This window comes from Platalea leucorodia (assembly GCF_965183815.1).
Source record: "Platalea leucorodia genome assembly, chromosome: 7".
In the NCBI taxonomy this organism is placed as follows: Eukaryota; Metazoa; Chordata; class Aves; order Pelecaniformes; family Threskiornithidae; genus Platalea; species Platalea leucorodia.
Genome location: NC_138829.1, coordinates 72,215,321 through 72,234,575, shown reverse-complemented (window position 1 = coordinate 72,234,575; position 19,255 = coordinate 72,215,321). Strand labels below are relative to the sequence as shown.

The 19,255-nt window shown below is 68.1% G+C and overlaps 1 protein-coding gene across 2 annotated transcripts; it reads right to left on the bottom strand.

The window, feature by feature from the left end:
- Positions 1–69: 69 nt before the first annotated feature.
- On the bottom strand, positions 70–18,376 carry SPTB (spectrin beta, erythrocytic). Of its 2 annotated transcripts, XM_082317471.1 has the most exons (36): positions 18,243–18,376; positions 14,532–14,729; positions 14,300–14,451; positions 13,915–14,088; positions 13,707–13,798; positions 13,544–13,624; positions 13,326–13,441; positions 12,989–13,101; positions 12,726–12,913; positions 12,526–12,643; positions 11,865–12,023; positions 11,487–11,789; positions 11,182–11,332; positions 10,224–11,091; positions 10,008–10,145; positions 9,147–9,906; positions 8,862–9,064; positions 8,691–8,781; positions 8,473–8,619; positions 8,093–8,356; positions 7,683–7,898; positions 7,508–7,597; positions 7,131–7,406; positions 6,332–6,462; positions 5,863–6,067; positions 5,399–5,773; positions 5,069–5,313; positions 4,842–4,980; positions 4,683–4,767; positions 4,396–4,592; positions 4,168–4,277; positions 3,727–3,811; positions 1,680–1,849; positions 1,434–1,607; positions 1,314–1,356; positions 70–578 (listed from the first exon to the last, which is right to left on the bottom strand). In XM_082317471.1, exons 2-36 carry the CDS (start codon positions 14,677–14,679, stop codon positions 402–404), a joined length of 6,984 nt encoding a protein of 2,327 aa, XP_082173597.1. In that variant the 5' UTR covers positions 14,680–14,729; positions 18,243–18,376; the 3' UTR covers positions 70–401. The 2 variants fall into 2 exon arrangements, with proteins under 2 accessions (XP_082173597.1, XP_082173596.1); XM_082317470.1 differs by lacking the exon at positions 70–578 and having other exon boundaries at positions 761–1,356; positions 14,532–14,783; positions 18,243–18,347.
- Between the last annotated feature and the right edge of the window lie 879 nt (positions 18,377–19,255).

The window sequence follows — 19,255 nt, the reverse complement described above, 5'->3', positions numbered from 1 at the left end:
CGTACGCACCTACGCACACGCGTGTGCACACAGGGCGCGTACGTATACATCTGTGTTCACCCACGTAGGTGTGTGCATACCCTTAAGCTGGAAACGTATGTATATATATATAAATACAAATATATATACATGTGCACACAGGCACGTGTTGAACGCACACGGGGCGTGCACGCTCGTGTATGTGCCGCTATACATAGACGTGAGCCCACGTGTGCACTCACAGAGGTGAGGGGTGCGTCTCCGCCTGCCCGTACGGGGGCTGCGCGGCTCCCGCACACGCGTGAAGCCTGGCAGCTGCCCCCATCCACCCGGCTGCACGCACGGGTACGCGCACACGCAGGTCCCTATGCACACGTGGCCGCGGGCACCGCCGGCGTGACGGGTCCCCCCCGGCGAAGGGGTTATTTCTTTTTTGGGAAGAAGCTGAACCGTTTCTCCTTGTCCTTGCGGGGCAGGGGGGGCTCGGGGGGGGCCGGGGCGGGGGGCAGGGGCAGGGGCAGGCTCTGCGCCTTCCCCCGGCTGCTCCGGCACTCGGTTATTGCTGTGCTCAGCCCCTGCAGCCAGGCCTGCAGCTCCTCCTGCGGGCACGGCCATGGGCTCGGGGGGGGCTCCCCTGGCCCCCCATCACCTTCCCGGCCACCCCCTGTCTCCCCTGGGTGATGCCAGCTGCCCCACGTCTTCCCCAGCCACCCACATCCCCCTGGCCACCACCAGCCGCCCACCACGTCCTGATGGCCCCGCAGGCAGTGCCAGCCACCCTGTGTGCCACTGGGCACTACAGGTCACCCTGTGTGTCCCCCGGGCACTACTGGTCCCCCCTTGTATCCCCTGGGCACCGCTGGCCACCCCCATGTCCCCTGGGCACTGCTGGTGTCCCCTGTGTCCCACCGGCCACCCTCTGTCCCCCTGGACCTCTGTAGCCACCCCTGTGTCCCCTGGGCATCACCAGCCACCTTGTGTCCCCCTGGGCACCACTGGTCCTCCCTGTGTCCCCTGGGAACCACCAGCCACCCTCTGTCCCCCTGGGCACCGCTGGCCACCCCCATGTCCCCTGGGCACTGCTGGTGTCCCCCGGGACCTCTGTAGCCACCCTTGTGTCCCCTGGGCATCACCAGCCACCTTGTGTCCCCCTGGGCACCATTGGTCCTCCCTGTGTCCCTTGGGAACCACCAGTCACCCTCTGTTCCCCTGGGCACCGCTGGCCACCCTGCGTCCCCTGGGCACTGGTCCCCTCTGTCCCCTGGGCATCTCCAGCCCCGCCGTGTCCCCCCGACACCGCCGGCCACCCCATGTCTCCCTGGGACACCCCTCACCTCATCCTTGCCATGGAAGAGCCACTCGCTGCCATTGCTGAGCCTGAGGACAGAACGCGGGTGCCGGTGAGGCGGGTGCCACCCCGTGCCCTGCCACCCCGTGCCACGCCAGAGCCTCACCTGAGTTTGAAGACGTGCTTCTTCTTCTTGTAGCCGGCGGCCACCTCGCAGAGGGCGTCCCGCAGCCCCAGGGGCTCCTCGCCGTGGCAGGGCAGCCCCAGCGCCCGGCTCTTGGCATCCTTGAAGAAGGCGAGCTGGCCGCCCCGCAGCACGCAGTACCGCGTGCTCCACGACCTGCCGCCACACCGTCCCGTCAGCTCGGCGCACGCCCGCACCGCCCGCTGCTGCCACCGCCGCCGCGCCTACCGGTTGGATGCCCGTTTGGTGGCCGCCTCCAGGTCGTGCTTGCGGCCGAGGTAGCCCTCCAGCTGGATGCTGCAGGTGCGGGCCGGCAGCGTGGCCGGCTCCTCCGGCTCCTCCCGTGGCAACCGTGGGCTCGGCGATGGTGGCTCCTCATCGCCCGTCGTCTGTGCCAGCTGCCGCAAAGCAACAGCCCTGTTACACCGCGGTGTCACCGCCCGCCACCAAAAGCCACATCCTGAGGTCCCGTCCCCTCCTACGGTGGCACCCTGCACATGGGTCCCTGGCCCCAGTGGGGGCTCACAGTCCCCAAGCCGGTGGCCTGATGGTGGGCGCCAGCCGGGCGTGGGTCACTGCCAGTTCTCAGTGCCAGTGACCCCACCAGCTCGGCTATGCAGGAGCTGGTGGCTACTGGGAGGACCCCAGTGAGCGGCTGGGACAGAGCGCAGCCCTGGGACCTGCACCTTGGGCTCAGCGCGATGCCAGGGCCCCCCAGATTTGGGGTAATGACATTGAGCCGAGCCAGGCAGGCACTCCTGGGAGCCACCCCGGCGTTGTCCCCTGCTGAGGGGGCTTGGGGACAGTGGGGGATGCCAGCAGGCAGACGGGGTCTGTTTTGGGGCCATGGTGCCCGGCGAGTGGGATGCCCGACCAGGGCCAGAGCTGGGTGCCACGGGAGGGGCTCGGTGATCCCGGGGTGCCCATCCCCTCCTCCTGCGCCCAGGGATGGCCCCGGCACCACGGGGAGCACGTGGAGGTCCTGCGGTGTGTCCCACCGAGAGGGACGGGAGGAGGGACGCTGTCCCTGGCAGCCGGGAGGTGACCATGTCCCCAAGCAGGCAGGCAGAGAAGGATTGTGTCCCCGAGCAGTCTTGTCCCCAAGCAAACAGAGGAGGCTCCTATCCCCAAGCAGGCGAAAGTGGCCGTGTCCCCAAGCAGGCAGAGGGGGACCCTGTCCCCGAGGAGCCAGAAGATGCCCGTGTCCTCAAGCAGGCAGAAATCATCTTGTCCCCAAGTAGGTACTCAGGGATCCTGTCCCCAGGCAGGCAAAAGTGATCTTGTCCCCAAGGAGCCAGAAGATGCCCGTGTCCCCAAGCAGGCAGAAGAGGTTCCTGTCCCCAAGCAGGCAGAGCAAGCAGAAAGCAATCCCCTCCCCGAGCAGGCAGAGCAGGCAGGAGGAGCAGAGGTTGGCCGCGAGCACAAGGTGGCTGGCACACGGGGTGACGATGCCCCGAGGGTGGCAATGCCCTGTGGGGTGATGATGCCTCAGGGGGTGATGATGCTGTGGGGGGTAATGATGCCCCGTGGGGTGACGATGCCCCACGGGGTGACAACGTCTTGCAGGGTGACGATGCCCCATACAGTGATGATGTCTCTTGGGGTGACGATGCCCCTTGGGGTGATGATGTCTCTTGGGGTGACGATGCCTTGCAGGGTGACATCCCCATCGGGTGACGACGCCCAAGGGATGATGACGCCCCAAGGGCCACGTGCTGCAGGGCCAGCCAGGAGCGCCGTGGCTGTGTGTCCGTGGGCAGCTCTGCCCGACGTCCGCTCTGTCCCGGGTCAGAGCCAGCCCCGCTCCCAGGGCTGGGTGCTTGGAAAGCCGGGTGCCACGTGGCCGGTGCCATGCGGTGTCCCCGTGGGTTTCTCCCGGGACACATGCTGCCTCGCCGACAGCAGAGGGTGGTGGCCGGGATCTGCCCGCCCCAGGGCAGATGCTCCAGCTCCGGCTGCTGCCCCCATCCCAGACACCCGGGCACCCATGGGTGCCAGCCTCCGCCAGCTGGCCCCAGCCTGCTCACGGGGAGCAGGGGTGCTCTGAACGGCGAAGGGGCAAAGGGGAAGGTGCAGCACCCGCGTGCCCGCCCGGCCTTTTTGGGGTCATTTAGCATTTATTCAACTCAAGGCAAGGAACAAGGCAAGGGTTGGGGGTGCAGGGAGCCGTCGCCATGCCACGGTCACGGTCACGGGGTCTGCCAGGAGCCTGTGGGACATGCGGGGAGACCTTTTTTGCTGCCAGGGAAGGACAAAGCTAAACTCGAGAACTGACCAGCTCTGGTCCATCGGTGGTGGGCGGAGAGGCGTCCCGTGGGCTCACGCCCTTCCTCTTCTGCTCCTCTTCTTCCTCTTCGGACCTGCAGCAGGGAGTCAGCCTGCTCAGCATCCCTGGCAGAGCGTGGCACCCCCAAAATCCCCGTCCCAGCCAGCTTGCTGGGAAAATGCAGCCCCAGTCCCGCAGGGACCTGGGCCTGGCTGCTGCTCTCCTGTCCCCGCCAAGGGATGAAACCCCAGCACGGCGGGGCTCGACCTTCACCGCCGCTCTTCACCTGCATCGATTTACTGCTCCCAAAGGGCAAATTGCTAAAAAAACCCTTAATGCTTTGAGAAGAGGGATGCTGGAAACGATGCCCAGGAGCTGGCTGGGTGCCACAGGCTGCCTCTGCCCGAGATGCCGCTGCAGCCGCCTGGGGACGGCACCAGCATCTCTTACCCGGCCTCCAGCTCCCCGTCCAGATCCAGGCAGTAGTCGGGAGCCTCGGTGCGCATCACCCCGTCCCGCGCCAGCCCCTCATGTAGCGTCCGCCCGCCCAGGAGCTCCAGCTGCCGGGGAAAGGGGCGAAGGCATTAGGGGCTGCCAGGAGCATGGGGTGGGGAAACTGAGGCAGGGCAGGCAGAGGCAAGCCGGGACTGGCTGTGCCCCATACCGAGCCTTCCTCACCGTCGTCAGCTTCCTCAGGGCAGCGATGCGCTCCTCCCAGGTGGCCGAGGACTTTTCGAAAGCCTCGTGCCGCTTGAGCAGCTTCTCCACCGCGTCCACCGTCTGCCCATAGTCGCTGCTGGCCAGGTAGGGCTCCTGCGCCATGAGCCATGACTCGGCCACCGAGGCGTCCCGGGAGAACTGGCACACCTCCAGCACTGCGGGCAGGGATGGGCAGCGCTCAGCCCCCTGCCGCCATCACCCCCCGGCCAAGCCGCGGTCCCCTCCGGCACCGCCAGACCACTCACATAGCCGTAGCCGGTCCCAGCGCTGCTCCCACGTCTCCATCATGGCCTTCCTCTTCTCCACCAGCTCCATCAGCTTCGCCTTGATCTGCGAGGGGACATCGTCACAGGGTGACCCCGGTGGCACCGTCCCCGCCGCGCCCCAGCTCCGGCTGCCCTCACCTCGGGCGAGTCCTGGTGCTTGCGCTGCAGCAGCTTCTTGCCCAGCTCGATGCAGGTGGCGAAGCTCTTGCCCCGGGCGTCCACCTCGGCCCTGATGCCCTGGTGGTACTTCATGAGCAACTCCACCGAGGAGACATCCCTGGAGACAGAGAGGTGCCGGCCTCAGCGGTGGCATCGGTGCTGGGTCCCGGCAAACACTGCCCAGTGCCTGCCAGGCACAGCCATACCTGGGTTTCTCCTGCGTCTCGATCTGCCGGACGGTGCTCTCCATCCAGGAGAGCAGGTCCCGCGCCATGCCAAAGAAGCGATGCTTGTCGGCCGTGTCCACCAGCCGGGCCCGGCGCCCGCTGCACGCCTCCAGCAGCGCCCGCAGGGCTCGTGCCACCTCCTGCTCCTGTTCCTGGATGCCGGCTGCCTTCTCCCCGGCGTAGGCGGTCTGCAGGCGCGCCGCTGTCTCCCGAAACTGCTGCACCTGCAGAGCCAGAGAGCGTGGGGGATGCCGAGTGCCGGCGGCAACAGCGCCGAGCATCCCTGCCGGCTCCGGGGTGCAGCCTCACCTGCGTCTCCAGCAGCTGGAGGTCACGTTCGAAGGCGCTGTGCATGCGGTGGAAAGCCTCCACCGTGCCGGCGTCCTCGCCCAGGTCCTGGGGCAGCTCCTGGCGCCGGGCGGCGATGAGGGCCAGCAGCTCGGCACCATCGTAGAAGTATTTGTGCAGGTCGTAGGAGGCGGCGAGGAGCTGCATGCGGGTGTCGATCAGCTCCAGGAGGTCGGCCCAGCTCTCATTCAGTCCGTCCTTCCACTCGGCCATGGTGGCCGCCTCCGTGTGCCCCGCGTCAATAAGGTCCTCGATGGTCAGGTTCACCCGGTCCATGCGTTCCTGCCCCACGTTGCCCGTCTCCCGCGCAAACTCTCGAAACTTCTCCCGCAGGAGCTGCACGGGGGAGAAGAAGAGTTGAGTTTGCCCCCCCCCAAAACCACACGCCAGCACCGCCACACTGGCCCCGGCACCGGCACCCTCACCGTGACATGGTCCAGGTCCTGCCCCATCTCCTGGGAGGAGGCGACCACGTCGCGCTCGGCGATCCACTGCTCCAGGTCCTCCACCTCCCGCTTCAGCTGGAAGAGGTGGGACATGTTCTCCAGGCGCCGGCGGCGCTCCTCGGCCGCCTCCTTCAGCCCCGCGTAGTGCTTGTCCACCTGGCCCTGCAGCCGGATGATCTGCTCCCTGCGCGGCCCCGGCACACAGACACCCCAGTTCTCACCCGGGAAAAGATGCCCCCGACCCGTCCGTGTTGCCAACTAGGGGGTTTTTGGGGGAGGGACCCGCTCTGCGCTCCCCGCGTCCCTCTGCCACCACCTCCCTGATGCAGCCGGGGCAATGCTGCTGGAGCTGATGCCACTGGAGCTCCAGCCGAACCACCCACCCCCCCCGGTGCTGAGGGCACGGGGCTGCCCCGAGGGACAGGGGACACACGGCGGTGGCACCTACCCCTCAGGGTGGCCGGCAGAGAGCAGCTGCTGCGCTCTCCCCGCCAGCTCCTTGATGGTTTGGCCGTAGTCCTCGATGGAGCGCTGCTGCCGGACGTGTCTCTTCAGCATCAGCAAGCCGCTCTCCTCGTCCTGTGGCATGGCGGACACCAGTGCCCATCAGCACCCGGCACGGCTGTGGGATGGGGACCAGGGTCCAGCCCCGGCGCCCACCCTGTCAGCGCGTCCTGCCTCCGTCCGGTGCAGCGGGGAGCAATGGCGAGCTCAGCAGGGCACGGCACGGCACAGCACGGCACGGGGTGGTGTGTAACGGCATGGCTTGGCACAGGGTGGGATGGGATGTGATGGCATAGCATGGGATGGATTGCAATGGCCAAGCATGGCATGGCACGGGATGACCCGTAACGGCACAAGGTGCCATGTAATGACAAGGCATGGCATGGGATGACCTATAACGGTGTGGCATGGCATATAACGGCACGGCATGGCATGTAATGGCACAGCATGACGTAGCATGGGATGGACAGTGTGTTATAGCACAGCATAACGCGGCATGTAATGGCATGGCGTGAGATGCCATAGGATGGCACGTAATGGCACAGCATGGGATGGATGCCATGTAATGGCACAGCATGGCACAGGATGGTGTGTAATGGCATGAGGCAGCATGGGACAGGCCAATGTTCAACAGCACAGCATGGCACGGCCTGGGTTGACATAGGCTGTCCCAGCATGGCAGAGCACGGCACGGCACAGAGCCCCCTCAAGACATGGGGGCACCACACAGAGCCACCCCTCACCTTCGGCTTCTCCTCAGCTCCCATGAAGAGCTCCTGCTCGCTGACCCAGGTCTCAGCCTCGCCAGCATCCAGGTAGTACTGCTGTGCCTCGCCAGCCTCCCGCAGGCGCCGATGCCGGGCAGCCGCCTCCGCCTGCAGCGTCTCCCACAGCCCCTGCAGCTCCCGTACCCGCGCCTCCACCTCCGGGCTCAGCTCGTCGCCGCTCGCCGCCGCCTCGCCCCGGCTCAGCACCTCGGCCAGGCGGGGGGCATGGCCCGCCAGCTCCTTCTGCAGCGTCTGCCGGCAGGGTGGGTGGTCACTGCAGGGCTCACCCATGGGATGGGTGGCCCCAAGGGACCGGCTGGGGTGGTGGGTGCCACCGCTGCGCCCAGGCTCACCTCGTTCCTCTTGGCCAGGCGCTGCACGCTCGGGAGGTCGGTGCCGTGCTCCGTCGACCTTGCCAGTGGCAGCCGCTCCTGCACCCATAGCTGCAGGCAAGAGCACCCGCTGAGCACCGTGCAGCACCCCCGGCTGCCCCAGCACACCAGACCCCGCCACAGCAAGGATGCTCACCGTCTCATCCTCCAGATCCCGCCCGAGCTGGTACATGGCCTTGGCAGTCTCCAGCTCCTTCTTCCTCCTCTCCAGCGGCTCCAGCAGGTCAAGGAATCGCCGCCGGAGCCTCTGCTCATGCCCGTCAGCATCTGGCACATCCCCAGCAGGGGATGGCCCCTGCCACCCTAGCTCCTCCAGCTCCTTCATCCGTGCTCCTACTTGCTCTTCCAGCCTCTGGCGGGGAAAAGCCATGTGAGCCGGGGGGCAGAGTTGAGCTGGGGACCAGCCAGCCCCGTCTGGGGACATGACCTGGCACCTCAGACCCCCCACTCCAAACGGGGGGCAGCACACCCCAACTCAAAGGAAAGGGTGAGGAGCCAACACCCTTCCGCCACCCCAGACGCTCAGTTGGCAGTGCCACCACCCACCGTCAGCTTCTTCAGCAGCAGGTTGGTGGCGGTGAGGTCCTTGGCCTGCTCGGTGGCACGCAGCTCCTCCTCCGCCTGCCCCAGCCAGCGCTCTAGCTCCCCGTAGCTCTGGGCGTACAGCGTCGAGCGGTTGGCCTCGAACAGCCGCCGGCCTTTCTCCTCGGCGGCGTCACACAGCCTGTCCCATCGCGCCCGCAGCTCGTCCAGCTGCCGTGCCACCACCTCGCCGTACTGCGGCTTGCGGCTCGCCAGCTCCTTCCCTTCCTGCCGGCAACACCAAAGAGGTTGGTGGCGGCCGCAGCGCGGCTCCGCGCCGGCACGGTGACCTCCCACCCGGCCAGGGAGCACTGAGGCTTCCAGGCACCAGTGCTGGCACCCACCATCTCAATCTTCTCCAGCCAGCCCTGGTTGGGTGCCAGCTCAGCCATGAACGCCTGGTGCTTCTGCCACTTGCCATGGAGGCCACGGGCTTCACCGTAGGAGGCATCCTGTGCCGTCAGCATCTTCTCCTCCATCCAGGCGTTGAGCTGCAGGCGAGAGGTGTCAGGGCTCGGCTGGCAGGGACCCCCCGGCGCCACCAGCCGTGCCGCATCCCTACCTCCCGGCAGCTCTGCAGGAAGGTCTGCAGCTCGTGGTTGTCCTGCAGCAAACCCGCCGCCTCCTCCACCTTGGCCGTGACGGCCCCGTGCCTGGCAGGGTGACCGGAGATGGGCAGCGTCAGCCCTGCTGCCCGCATGCTGCCCACCCGCCCACCCCTCGCCAGACTCACCGCTCCTGGAGGGTCTGGCACTTCTCGGCAATCTTCTCGGCGAAGATGTTCCCCTCGGCCACCAGCTTGGTGCCGCCGGCCACCGTCTCGGGGACCTTCTCGGCGCTGCTCTCCACGCCAGCACGGAAGTCCTGGAAGCGGCGCAGGGCAGCAGCCGAGCCTTCCAGCGTGGTGGGCAGCTCCAGGTGGGCCAGCGTGTACTCCTGGGGGGCACAGCGGGGGGTCAGTGCCTCTTTGGGGTGCCCATGAGCCAGGGACCCCCCGGAACCCCCCTTGTGCACCCACCTGGTTGGTGAGGAGGATCTCCGCCTGCTTGGCATCGCGGAGGAACTCCTGGAAGCCGCGGCACTGGGCTAGGAAGCGGTGCCGGGCTTCTGCCATCCTGCCCAGGGTGGCCCAGCCGGCTTCCACGCCATGCAGGCGCTGCCGCAGTGCCTCATACTGGGGGTCCGTCTGCTCCCCCACCACCCGCTCTCCCGCCTCCACCAAGGAGGTGAAGGCGGCCGTGTGCCCGGCCGCGTCCTGCCGGGCAGCCTCGTGCCGCTGCAGCAGCTCCTCCGCCTCGGCCAAAGAAGCCGGCACCTCATCGGCGGCCGCCACGGCTTTCTGAGCCCCGAAGAGCCATGCCTGGAAGTCATCCAGGTCCTGCAAGAAGCTCCGGAGCTGCCCGGCTTCCCCCAGGGAGGCTGCCCGCTCCCCCAGGGCCTCCTGCAGCTCCTCCCAGGCGGCCGCCGCCGCTGCCAGCCGCTCAGCCACCTCCCCGGCCACCTCGGGCCGTTCCTTGGCCAGCTGCTCAGCCTGGGAGCGCAGGGTGGCCAGGCGGCCCTCAGCAACCGCCAGCTCCCGCTCGATGCCATAGAGCTTGCGTTGGGTGGCCAGGACGCCGGCCAGGTCCCGGCCCAGCTCGGCGGTGGCCTTGACCGCCTGGGCTTTGCTCTGCAGCCATTGCCGGGTCTCCTCGGACTCCAGACGGTAGTTGAGGAGGCGCAGCGCCGAGCCCACCGCCCGGCGACGCTCCGACACCAGCTCCCTGAACCGGTCCCACCTGCGGGGCGGAGGCAGGTGGCAGCAAGGGATGCAGCCGGTGGGGACCGGCACAACCGCCCCGGCGTCACCCAGTCACCCCGGCTTCGCCCACCACCGTACCTCTCATTGAGCTGCTCCTGGCACTGCCGGACCTGGGGACTGCGGGGGTGCCCGCTTGCAAGCAGCCCGTCGGCCGCCTGGTTGACGGCGGCAATCTGGGAAGCCACGGTGGCCATCTCCTGCTCCAGCCCATCCAGCCTGTGGGGATGGCCAGGCTGAGAACGGGCCACACCTCGGGACACAGCACAGCAGCACCGCCACTACGGGAGCCCCTACCTGTGCTGTGCCACGTCCAGGTCCTCCAACGCCTGAGGGACCTCCAGCTGCCCCAGCCACGTCTCCTTGGCCCCCATCCAGAGGTGGCAGGCGTCGCTCTCCCCAAAAACGGTGTAGAGGTCAAGGGCATCCTGCAGCTGGCGGCCCCGCTGCTCAGCCAGGGCGGCCACCTCGGTGTGCAGCTCCCGCAGGGCCACCAGCCAGCTCTGTGCCTCGGGGCCAGCCCGCAGCTCCGGGGGGAAGCCCTCGGCTTGCCGGGCCAGCCCGTCCAGCTGCTCCCGGGCGGCCGCCATCTCCTCCAGCAGCTCCTGGTGCTGCCGCAGCAAGGCGCGGGTGCGGGACTCATCCTGGCCCAGCTCCTCGGAGGCCGCCCGCCGGCGGGCATCTCGCAGCCCCTCCGCCAGCTCCTCCGCCTCCGCCTGGAACTGGAAAAAGTCCTCGGCCTCGCGCAAGCCGCGCCGGCGGAAAGCCGCCAGCTCCTCCAGCTGCGCCCACAGCGCCCGCACCGCAGCCCCCCGCTGCCGCAGCTGCCCGGCCGCCTGGCCCGCTGCCGCCAGCCCCTTGCCCGCCGCCAGCGCCCGCTCCAGCCGGCTGCCCCGGCTCCGCAGCTCGGCCTCGAAGGCGGCGTGCCGGCGCTGGAGCAGCAGCACGCTCGGCAGGTCCTTCCCAAAGTCCAGGGAGGAGTAGAGCTGCTCCTGCTCCTTGATCCAGCCCTCCGCCTCGTCCAGCTCCCACAGGCAGGTCCAGAGGGACCGGGACTGCTCCAGCAAGGCTCTCCTCCGGGCCGCCAGCACCTGCAGCTCCCGCCGGCACAGCTCCAGGTGGCTCACACGGTCCCGGATGACTTTGGGGTCGCAGGGACGGTAGCCTGGCCAGGGAGCGGGGTGGGCGCCCATCAGCAGGGCGTCCCGGCTTCCCCCGGCTGTGCCGCGGTCCCGGGGCATCCTGGTGCACCTACCCTCAGCGTCAGCGAAGCGGAGAGCGGCGGCGCTGATGGCCCGTGTCTTCTCTGCCTGCAGGGCCATGTCACCCTCCAGCAGCCGGTGGGTTTGCAGCAGCTCCTCCGCCTCCAGAAGGTGCTTCCCGGATTCGGGCGATGCCAGCTGCACCTGTGGGAGAGCGCCAGCTGTCACCCACCACCACCCAAAAGCCGCCACCAGCACCCCAGCACCTCACCTGCCTCCCCAGGGGGGTCCCACCAACACCCTGCCTGGTGGGACCAGGGCACCCCACCCGTGGTGGCACCCAATGCCCACAGCTCACCTTGACCTCGTCCATCCAGTCGATGCTGTGGAGCATCTCTTGGAAGAGGTGCTGCAGGGCGAGGTTCATCTCCAGGCGCTGGCGCCGGGCGGCCAGCAGCTCCAGGAGCTGCTCCCAGAGCCGCAGGATGTTGTCTTTGCGCCCGTTAATACGCTGGATGTCATGGTAGCCCTCCACCTCCAGCTCCTTCGCCACCGCCTCGATGGCCTGCACCCGCTCCTTGTAGGCGGCCGTGTCCGTCTCGATGGCCTCATGCTTCTTCTTGGCCGCCTCCACTGCCGGCAGGTCCTGGCCAAAGTTGTCCTGCCCCGGCACAAAGCCCACGGTGAGGCTCCGGCGGGGCGTCCAGGTGCCCAGGGTGGGCGTCCCCGGTCTCACCTGGGCCACCAGGCGCTGGTTCTCGCTCAGCCAGGCCTCCCGCATGGCCGCTTTGCGGTCGAAGCGCCGCGCCAGCTGCTCCAGCTTCTCCTGCCGGATGAGCTCCGTGCGCAGCGCCAGCTCCCGCTCGTGCTCCGCTTTCTCCAGCTGCTCCCAAGCCTGGGGGAAGGTGGCGGCAGATGGGGGTGACAACCATGTCCCCCCACCCACCCGCGTCGTGTTCTGCGGGTGAATCCCAACGTGTCCCATGGGTTGGGGACGGTGGCTGGAGGAACCCAACCTGCCCTGGGATGGACCTGACCTGCCTCAGGACATGTCCTGGGATGGATTCAAATTGCCTTGGGATATAGACCCAAATTGCCGCGGGAGACAGACCCAACCTGCCCTAGGACCCATCCCAGGATGGACCCGAACTGTCCCCAGGAGATGGACCTGACTTGCTCTAGAACAGACCCAATTTGCCCTGAGATGGACCTAAACATCCCCAGGAGATGGACTTAAACTGCTCCAGGAGCTGGACCCAACCTGCCCTAGGACCTGAACTAGCCTGGGATAGACCCAGCTTGCCCCGACCTGCCCTGGGAAAGCCTGGGGAGCAAAGCCCCCGGGGATCCACGTGTCCCCCCGGCACATGGCACGGCTGCCAGGACGGGCCACGTACCCGGTTGATGTCGGAGACCAGGCGTCCCTCGTGCGGGGTGTAGACGCGCTGGTTGTTGGCTCGCATCCGCGACTGGATGGTGAAGAGCAGCACCTCCAGATTGCCCTTCTCCTGAAACCTGCCCCAGAGAGAGCTCAGCCGGGGGCACCCATGGGTGCTCGCCGCCACTGTGCGGGTATAAGGGGCTTGGGGACGCTTACTTGGGGGGTTTCTCCACGGTGCGGTAGGTGCTGAAGGCTTGCAGCTGGTGCTGCACCCCGGCCAGCGAGTTGGCGAAGCTGCGGCTGTTGAGGAAGGTGATGGTCTGCTCGATCCAGGTGAGCAGGTCGGAGGCCAGCCCCCCATAGCCCTCGATCATCCGCTCCGTCTCCTTGGCGTGCTCGATGACCTGCGGCGGGGCTGGCGGTGAGCACCGGGTGCCGGCACCCCGGCAGAACCCCCCTGCCCCAACACTGTCCCTTACCTTGCCCAGACGCCTGCCTTCCACCTCCAGCACCTTCATCTTGGAGAAGTAGTGGTAGAAGGCCACCACATAGGTGATGATGGACTTCTCGTCGGGGTTCTCCGTGAACACATCTGCCCAGAGTGAGCGAGAGGTGTCAGTCCTGACCCAGCCTCGGCATCGCCCCGGCATCACCCCGGTGGCCATGGGCTACCACAGCCTCATCAGGTCCCCCCTTGCTCCCAGCCCAGACCCACTTCCACGGAGTGGAAACCTCTCGGTCCCTCCACGGGGCCTGGGCACGTCCCAGGGTGCAATGGGGAAACTGAGGCAGGAGGGCTGGCAGCGGCAGCCTCACCTTCAGGGTCGAGGAGCGGGGTGATGCCCAGGTGCCGCTCCGCCACGCTGAACGCATGCTCCAGGTTGTGCCGGGCGTTGGATTTGGTCAGGTTTTGGAAGTCAACCAGCTCAGGCCTGGGGACGGAGGGTGCAGGATGGCGGTGGCACAGCCATGGGACATCCCCCGGTGCCACCGCCGCCCCAGCACGTCCCGGTGCCCGCCGCAGTGCTGCCTACCTGTGCCTGTGGATGAGGGCGTTGAAAGCCAGCCCGTCCTTCCAGCTCGAGGTGAAGTTGGTGACGTTCACATGGGGATACCTGCGATGGGAACAGGGTGTCACCATCACCCTCTGGGCACCCCCGGACCCTGGCACCATGGGGTGTGGGTCCCACCACCTACCCCGCCGTCTTCATCTGGCACCAGAGCAGCAGTGCATCCCTGGCGGAGCGCGTTTCCCGGCCCTCCTGCGTCTGCACGATGATGTCCTGGATCTGGGGGCAGAAGGACATCCCGGGGTTGAGGGAGGACATCCACGGAGGAAGGCTCCCGCTCGGGAACGAGCCGTCGGGTGCTGAGCTGAGGGTGCCCCCCATCCACCCTGTCCCACCTGGAAGCGGAGGATGATGGTCCAGATGAGGCCGAGGACAAGGCGGTGGTTGCCGTCCACAATGTCATGGGAGCCCATGTTCTCCAGGTGCACCCGCTGCTCCTTCAGGAACTGCAGCGCCTTGTCCACGTTCTCCAGGCAGTGGATCCGCATCCGACCCTTGGTGGGCTTGGGCTGGGGCACGACAGCGCTCAGCACCCTCCCCTCCACGCCGGGCACCCCCACCCCTGCCCCGGGACGCCGCCGCTGCCACCCCAACCCTGGTGGAGCCTTGGCCAACGCCAAGGTCAACAGCCTCGGTGGAGCACCAGAGGTCTTGGGACATGGCATGGCATGGCATGGCACGGCACGGGTCCCAGGGTCCCCAGCTGGATGGGAGTCCTACCAGAAGCTCTCCCGACAGCACCTCCAGCAGCTTGATGAGCACCCGCCCATCCCGGAGGTCCATGTAGAGGTCCGAGATGCGGCAGGTGACGCGAGCCAAGTGCGAATTCACCCACTTGGTGAAGGTTTTCTTCTGCACGGCCTCCCGCTCATCTGCAACGAGAGCAGGCACGGTGGCACCGGTGGTGGGGACAACCCAGGGGGACCGAGGGGACCCGAGACCCATCCCCGACCTGCCAGGGCTTTGATGCGGGAGCGCTCGAAGAGACGCGCCGAGCTGTTGTCGTTGTCCAGCTCATCGTCGGAGGCGTCCCAGCGGACGTTGATGCGGCTGTACTGCTGCTGCAGCTCCAGCTGCTCGTAGTCGTTCGCCGAGGTCATGGTCCCGGCGTCCCCCGGCCGGGTGGCCGTCGGCTACCGGCAACAGGCCCCTGGGGGAGAGCAGGGGCCGTAGGCATCGGCATCGCCACGGCAGCTCACCGTGCCTGCAGTGCGTGGGGATTTGTGGCTCAGAGCTGCTGGTTAAGCCGCTCAGAGGGATTTAGCCTCGCCCCCACCCAGGTGTTGGGGGGCACCTGGGTGCTGCACACCCTGCTGGCGTGGACCCCTGTGCCGAGCCGTGCCAACGGCTACTTACGGCGGTGCTTCCCCACCCGGGTCCTGCCTGCCCACCCAGTACCTCTGGCTGGCCGGGCCAGGTCCCCAGCGATGTCCCCCCAACCCTGGGTGCCCCTGGGGGCAGTGGGTGCTGCTCGCACCCACCCCGACGCCTGCGCTGCAGAGGGGCTTCGCCGGCACCGGTGGCAGAAAGCGGGTGACAGCTGCCGGCGGGGGGGGCCACCCGCCCCTGGGGACATTTGAGACACAGATAGGACATGGCCGGTATCTAAAAATGCCTGTGAGCAGCTGTCGGTGGCCAGGCCGGGTGGGAGGAGGCTGCTGGGGCCCCCGAGGGGTGCGGGGAGCCGGGCTGGGGCTGCCCATGGCCAGCACCCCGGTTGGGACCCCCATCAGCACCCCGGAGCCACTGGGAGCCCCCAGCTGCGGGTGCACGGCACAGGTGGAGGAAACCCCGGGCACCTCCAAACCCCTGGTGTCCCCATGAGCGGTGACAGCCCGTGGCCACCCGCTCCCCAGGGACCCCCAGGCAGCCAGCGGGCAGGAGAGGCTTTATCGGGGCCAGCAGGGCTGGGGTGGGCCCCATCTCCGCACCCTAATCGCGGCCGCGCAGGCAGGGCCTTGGCTGGGGAGCCGGCTTGCTCACAAGAGAGGGCAAGGATATGAAGGAGCGTGCCGGAGCATGCACATGTGAGCAAGGACATGTAGAAGCGTGCTAGAGCATGCATGTGTGGGCAAGGACATGCAGGACCGTGCCAGAGCATGCACGTGTGGGCAAGGACGTGCAGAAGCGTACCAGAACATGCATGTGTGGGCAAGGACATGCAGGAGCATGCCAGAGCATGCACATGTGAGCAAGGACGTGCAGGAGCGTACCAGAGCATGCAAGGACGTGCAGGAACGTGCAAAAGCGTGCATGTGTGAGTGAGGACATGTAAAAGCATGCTAGAGCATGTGTGTGTGGGCAAGGACATGCAGGAGCGTGCCAGAGCATGCACGTGCGAGCAAGGACATGCAGGAGTGTGCATGCGCAAGCAAGGACATGCGAGCACTTGCAAGAAGGCACATGAGAGCGTGCAAGGCCATGCAAGCGCATGTGGGAGCACGCAGGAGCATGCATGAGTGGGGCCCGCAGCCCTGCTGGGCTCACCCTCCTGTCCTACAGCAGAAAACCCCTGGGGAAGCCCAAATTTGGGGATCTCCACCCCAACGCAGCAGGAACCGCAGCCGGTCTGCCTGGGCGCGCCGAGTTGTGTCGGGTCTCTGCGGCATGCCGCAGCCCGGCGCTGCCATCCCAGCAGGAGACCTCGGTCCTGGCTGGGCCTCCCCCACACCACCCCAACAACAGCGGGGCCATGGCCACGAGCATCCAAGGAGGAGGAGGAGGAGGAGGAGATCGCACCGAAGGGAGCCACAGTGGGGCCCAAGGGAGCCGCCAGCGTGCATTTCGAGCGCGGACGCTCGCTGACCCTTTAAATCTCCCTCTGCTGCACCGGTGCCTTCCAAACATCCCTGTCTGGCAGAGCCACGCCACTGCCGGTACCCGCCGCCCGGGGACCGTCATTCCGCCCGCTCGGCGGGAGGAAAGCCGGGAGTGCCGGGGTGCCAGCCCCGCCGCGAGCATCCTGCAGCCGGGGCCAGGGCAGCGTCGCCTTCCCCGGCCGGCGGCTCGGCACGGTGAATCAGCACTTCCCGGTGAGGGGCTGGCACCGTGCCGCCACCGAGGTCCCCCCGTCGGGCCCGGGTGACGTCCCCCCTGCACCCCGAGGGCACGCGGGGCAGCGGTTTGGCATCTGCCACCCACGGCACCCTCGAGCCCCTTCCCCGGTTCAGCCCTCACCACCGCAGCGTGGTGCCGAAACACCAGCTGCCGGCGCACGGGAGCTCATCAGGGTCCCCCAAAACACCCCAGAATAGCTGCCCCATCACCTCCGCCCGCAGTCTACCGGGTCCCTGGGGTGCCCGCTGCCCGGCATCGCCCCGGCTGCTTCACTTCACCAATTAATGCTTTTATTTTGCATCTCCACCAAACCAGCGGTCAGCCACGCTCCCGGCACGGCCGGCCCCATTGGGAAGGGGCAGGAGCCGGGGGGCATCCCCACGGCCCCCCGCCAGCTGCCTGCCTCCCAGGCACACGGCCAGGGCCGGGAGCAGATGGCCCCGCTCGGCACGGCCCCTCGGCACAGCACGGGGTCATTGGGCACGGCACGGCACAGCTCCTCCGGCCGGCGATGCCCTGCTCCGGCTGCGGCTCGTGAAGGTTTGGGTTTCCCCAGGGCCGGAGTCGGTGCGGATGCCGGCCGTGCCAGGACTGTCCCATGTCACCTAACCCGCCAGCGCACCGAGCGGCGACACGCACACGTGCTGACACTCCACAGACATTTTTGGCTATAAATAGGCCTCCCCTGCGCACGGCGCGGGCCGAGCCTGCTCCCTTCTTAGGAGCTGCCCCCCTGCCCTTCCTCGCCTTCCCCAAAATCACCAGTCAGGGCCCTAAAAACACCCGATAGCTGCAAAATACCCCTCGAGGGGCCGTGCCGGCACCCACCGGGCTTGCAGGGGTCGCCTTCGCCTGCCACCCCCTCAAACACTCCTCCGTGACTTAACCCAGTGGAGCAAAGGGCACTGTGATCCCCTGACTCCGGGAGCTGGGGATTTGCAAAGGCAAAAGCTGCCCTGAAAGGGGAGGCAGGAAATCAGCCCTGGGTGGCCCCCAGATTATTGGGGTGCGGGCAGGAGCTCCCCCGTCCCAACACCCGCCCACGAGCATCCTCCCGCTGCCGCGCTGGGATGAGGTGGGCCAAGGGCACGGCGGCTGGGAAACTTCCCAGTAACTCCAGTTTCCCCAGTTGCTAAAAACCAGTGGTTGAAGCGGGCTGGGCGATGCGCCCCACCGAGACCCACCGCACGTTGCCTCCGGAGCCAGCTTGCCCACCGCGCCCCACCGGCGGTGCCGGGGCTGGTGAGGGGACCCCGCTCGGTGTCGGCACCCCGGGGGAAAGCGTCCCCAGGGTGTCCCCGAAAGTCACCGCCGCTCGCCCGCCCCGTCCTTCCCGGCAGCCGCTGGGGAGAGCACCCCCGGGGGACACGGGGTGACATGGGGACCCCCCCCGGGAAAAGGGGTGCTGAGCCCCCCCGGGGGGGCTCCCCGCACCCCCGCCAAACTTTGCTCCGTCCCCGCCGCAGCTCCCCGGGACCGTGCCCGCTGCCCCCCCGTCCCCCAACCCCGCCGTCCCGGGGGAGCGGCGCCTCCCGGTGTCCCCCCCCCCCCGCGCCGTTCCCCCTCCCCGGAGGCGGCGCATCCCGGTCCCCGGTGCGGCTCTCACCTGCGCGGGGCGGCGGCGGGCGGACGAACGGCGGCGGGCCCGGGGCCGGAGCCGGGACCGGAGCGGGGCGGGGGGACCGGAGCCGCCCTGTACCGCGATATAAATAACATTATCTGGGCGCGCAGGGACATTCCTGCCCGGGGCCAGCGGCGCTGCCCGGCCCCGATAGCCCCGCTCCCCCCGGGAGGGCCGGGCGGAGGCGGGCGGGGACGGGCCGCCCGCCCCGCAATGCAGCACAGCGGCCCCCCCCGGCCGCCGCCGCCACCGGCACCGGCACCGGGCGGCGCAGCGGCCCGCCGGTACGGGCGGGGCTCCTCGGCCGGCCCCGCTGCACGCCCGGAGAGCCCCCCCGGTAATTCGGGGTGGCCCCGCTGCAACCCCAGAGAGCCCCCCGGTAATTCGGGGTGGCCGCGCTGCACCCCCCGGCGAGCCCCCGGTAATTCGGGGTGGCCGCGCTGCCGCCCCAGAGAGCCCCCGGTAATTCGGGGTGGCCCCGCTGCCCCTCCAGAGAGCCCCCGGTAATTCGGGGTGGCCCCACTGCACCCCCGGAGAGCCCCCGGTAATTCGGGGTGGCCCCGCTGCACCACCGGAGCGCCCACCCGGTAATTCGGGATGGCCCTGCTGCACCCTCGGGGAGCCCCCCAGCCAGCCTCCAGCTGGCCCCCAGCTAGCCCACAGCACCCTCCAGCTAGCCCAGGGTGTGCCTCAGCTGGCCCTGGGGGGCCCCCAGCCAGGCTCATGTGGTCCCCAACTGGCCCCCCCTAGCTCAGGTGTCCCCCAGCTCTCCCCAAGTAGCCCCGGCTAGCCCCAAGCATTCCCGGCTAGCCCTGGGTGTCCCCAGCTAGTCCCCCACACCCCCCAGTTAGTCTCAGGCACCCGCCCAGCTATCCCTGGGTGTCCCCCAGCTAGTCCCGCGCACTCCTCCAGCTAGCCCTGGGGGTCCCCCAGATACTGCCAGGTATCTCCCACTAGCTCAGGTGTCCCCCAGCTCTCCCCAGGTAGCCCCGGCTAGC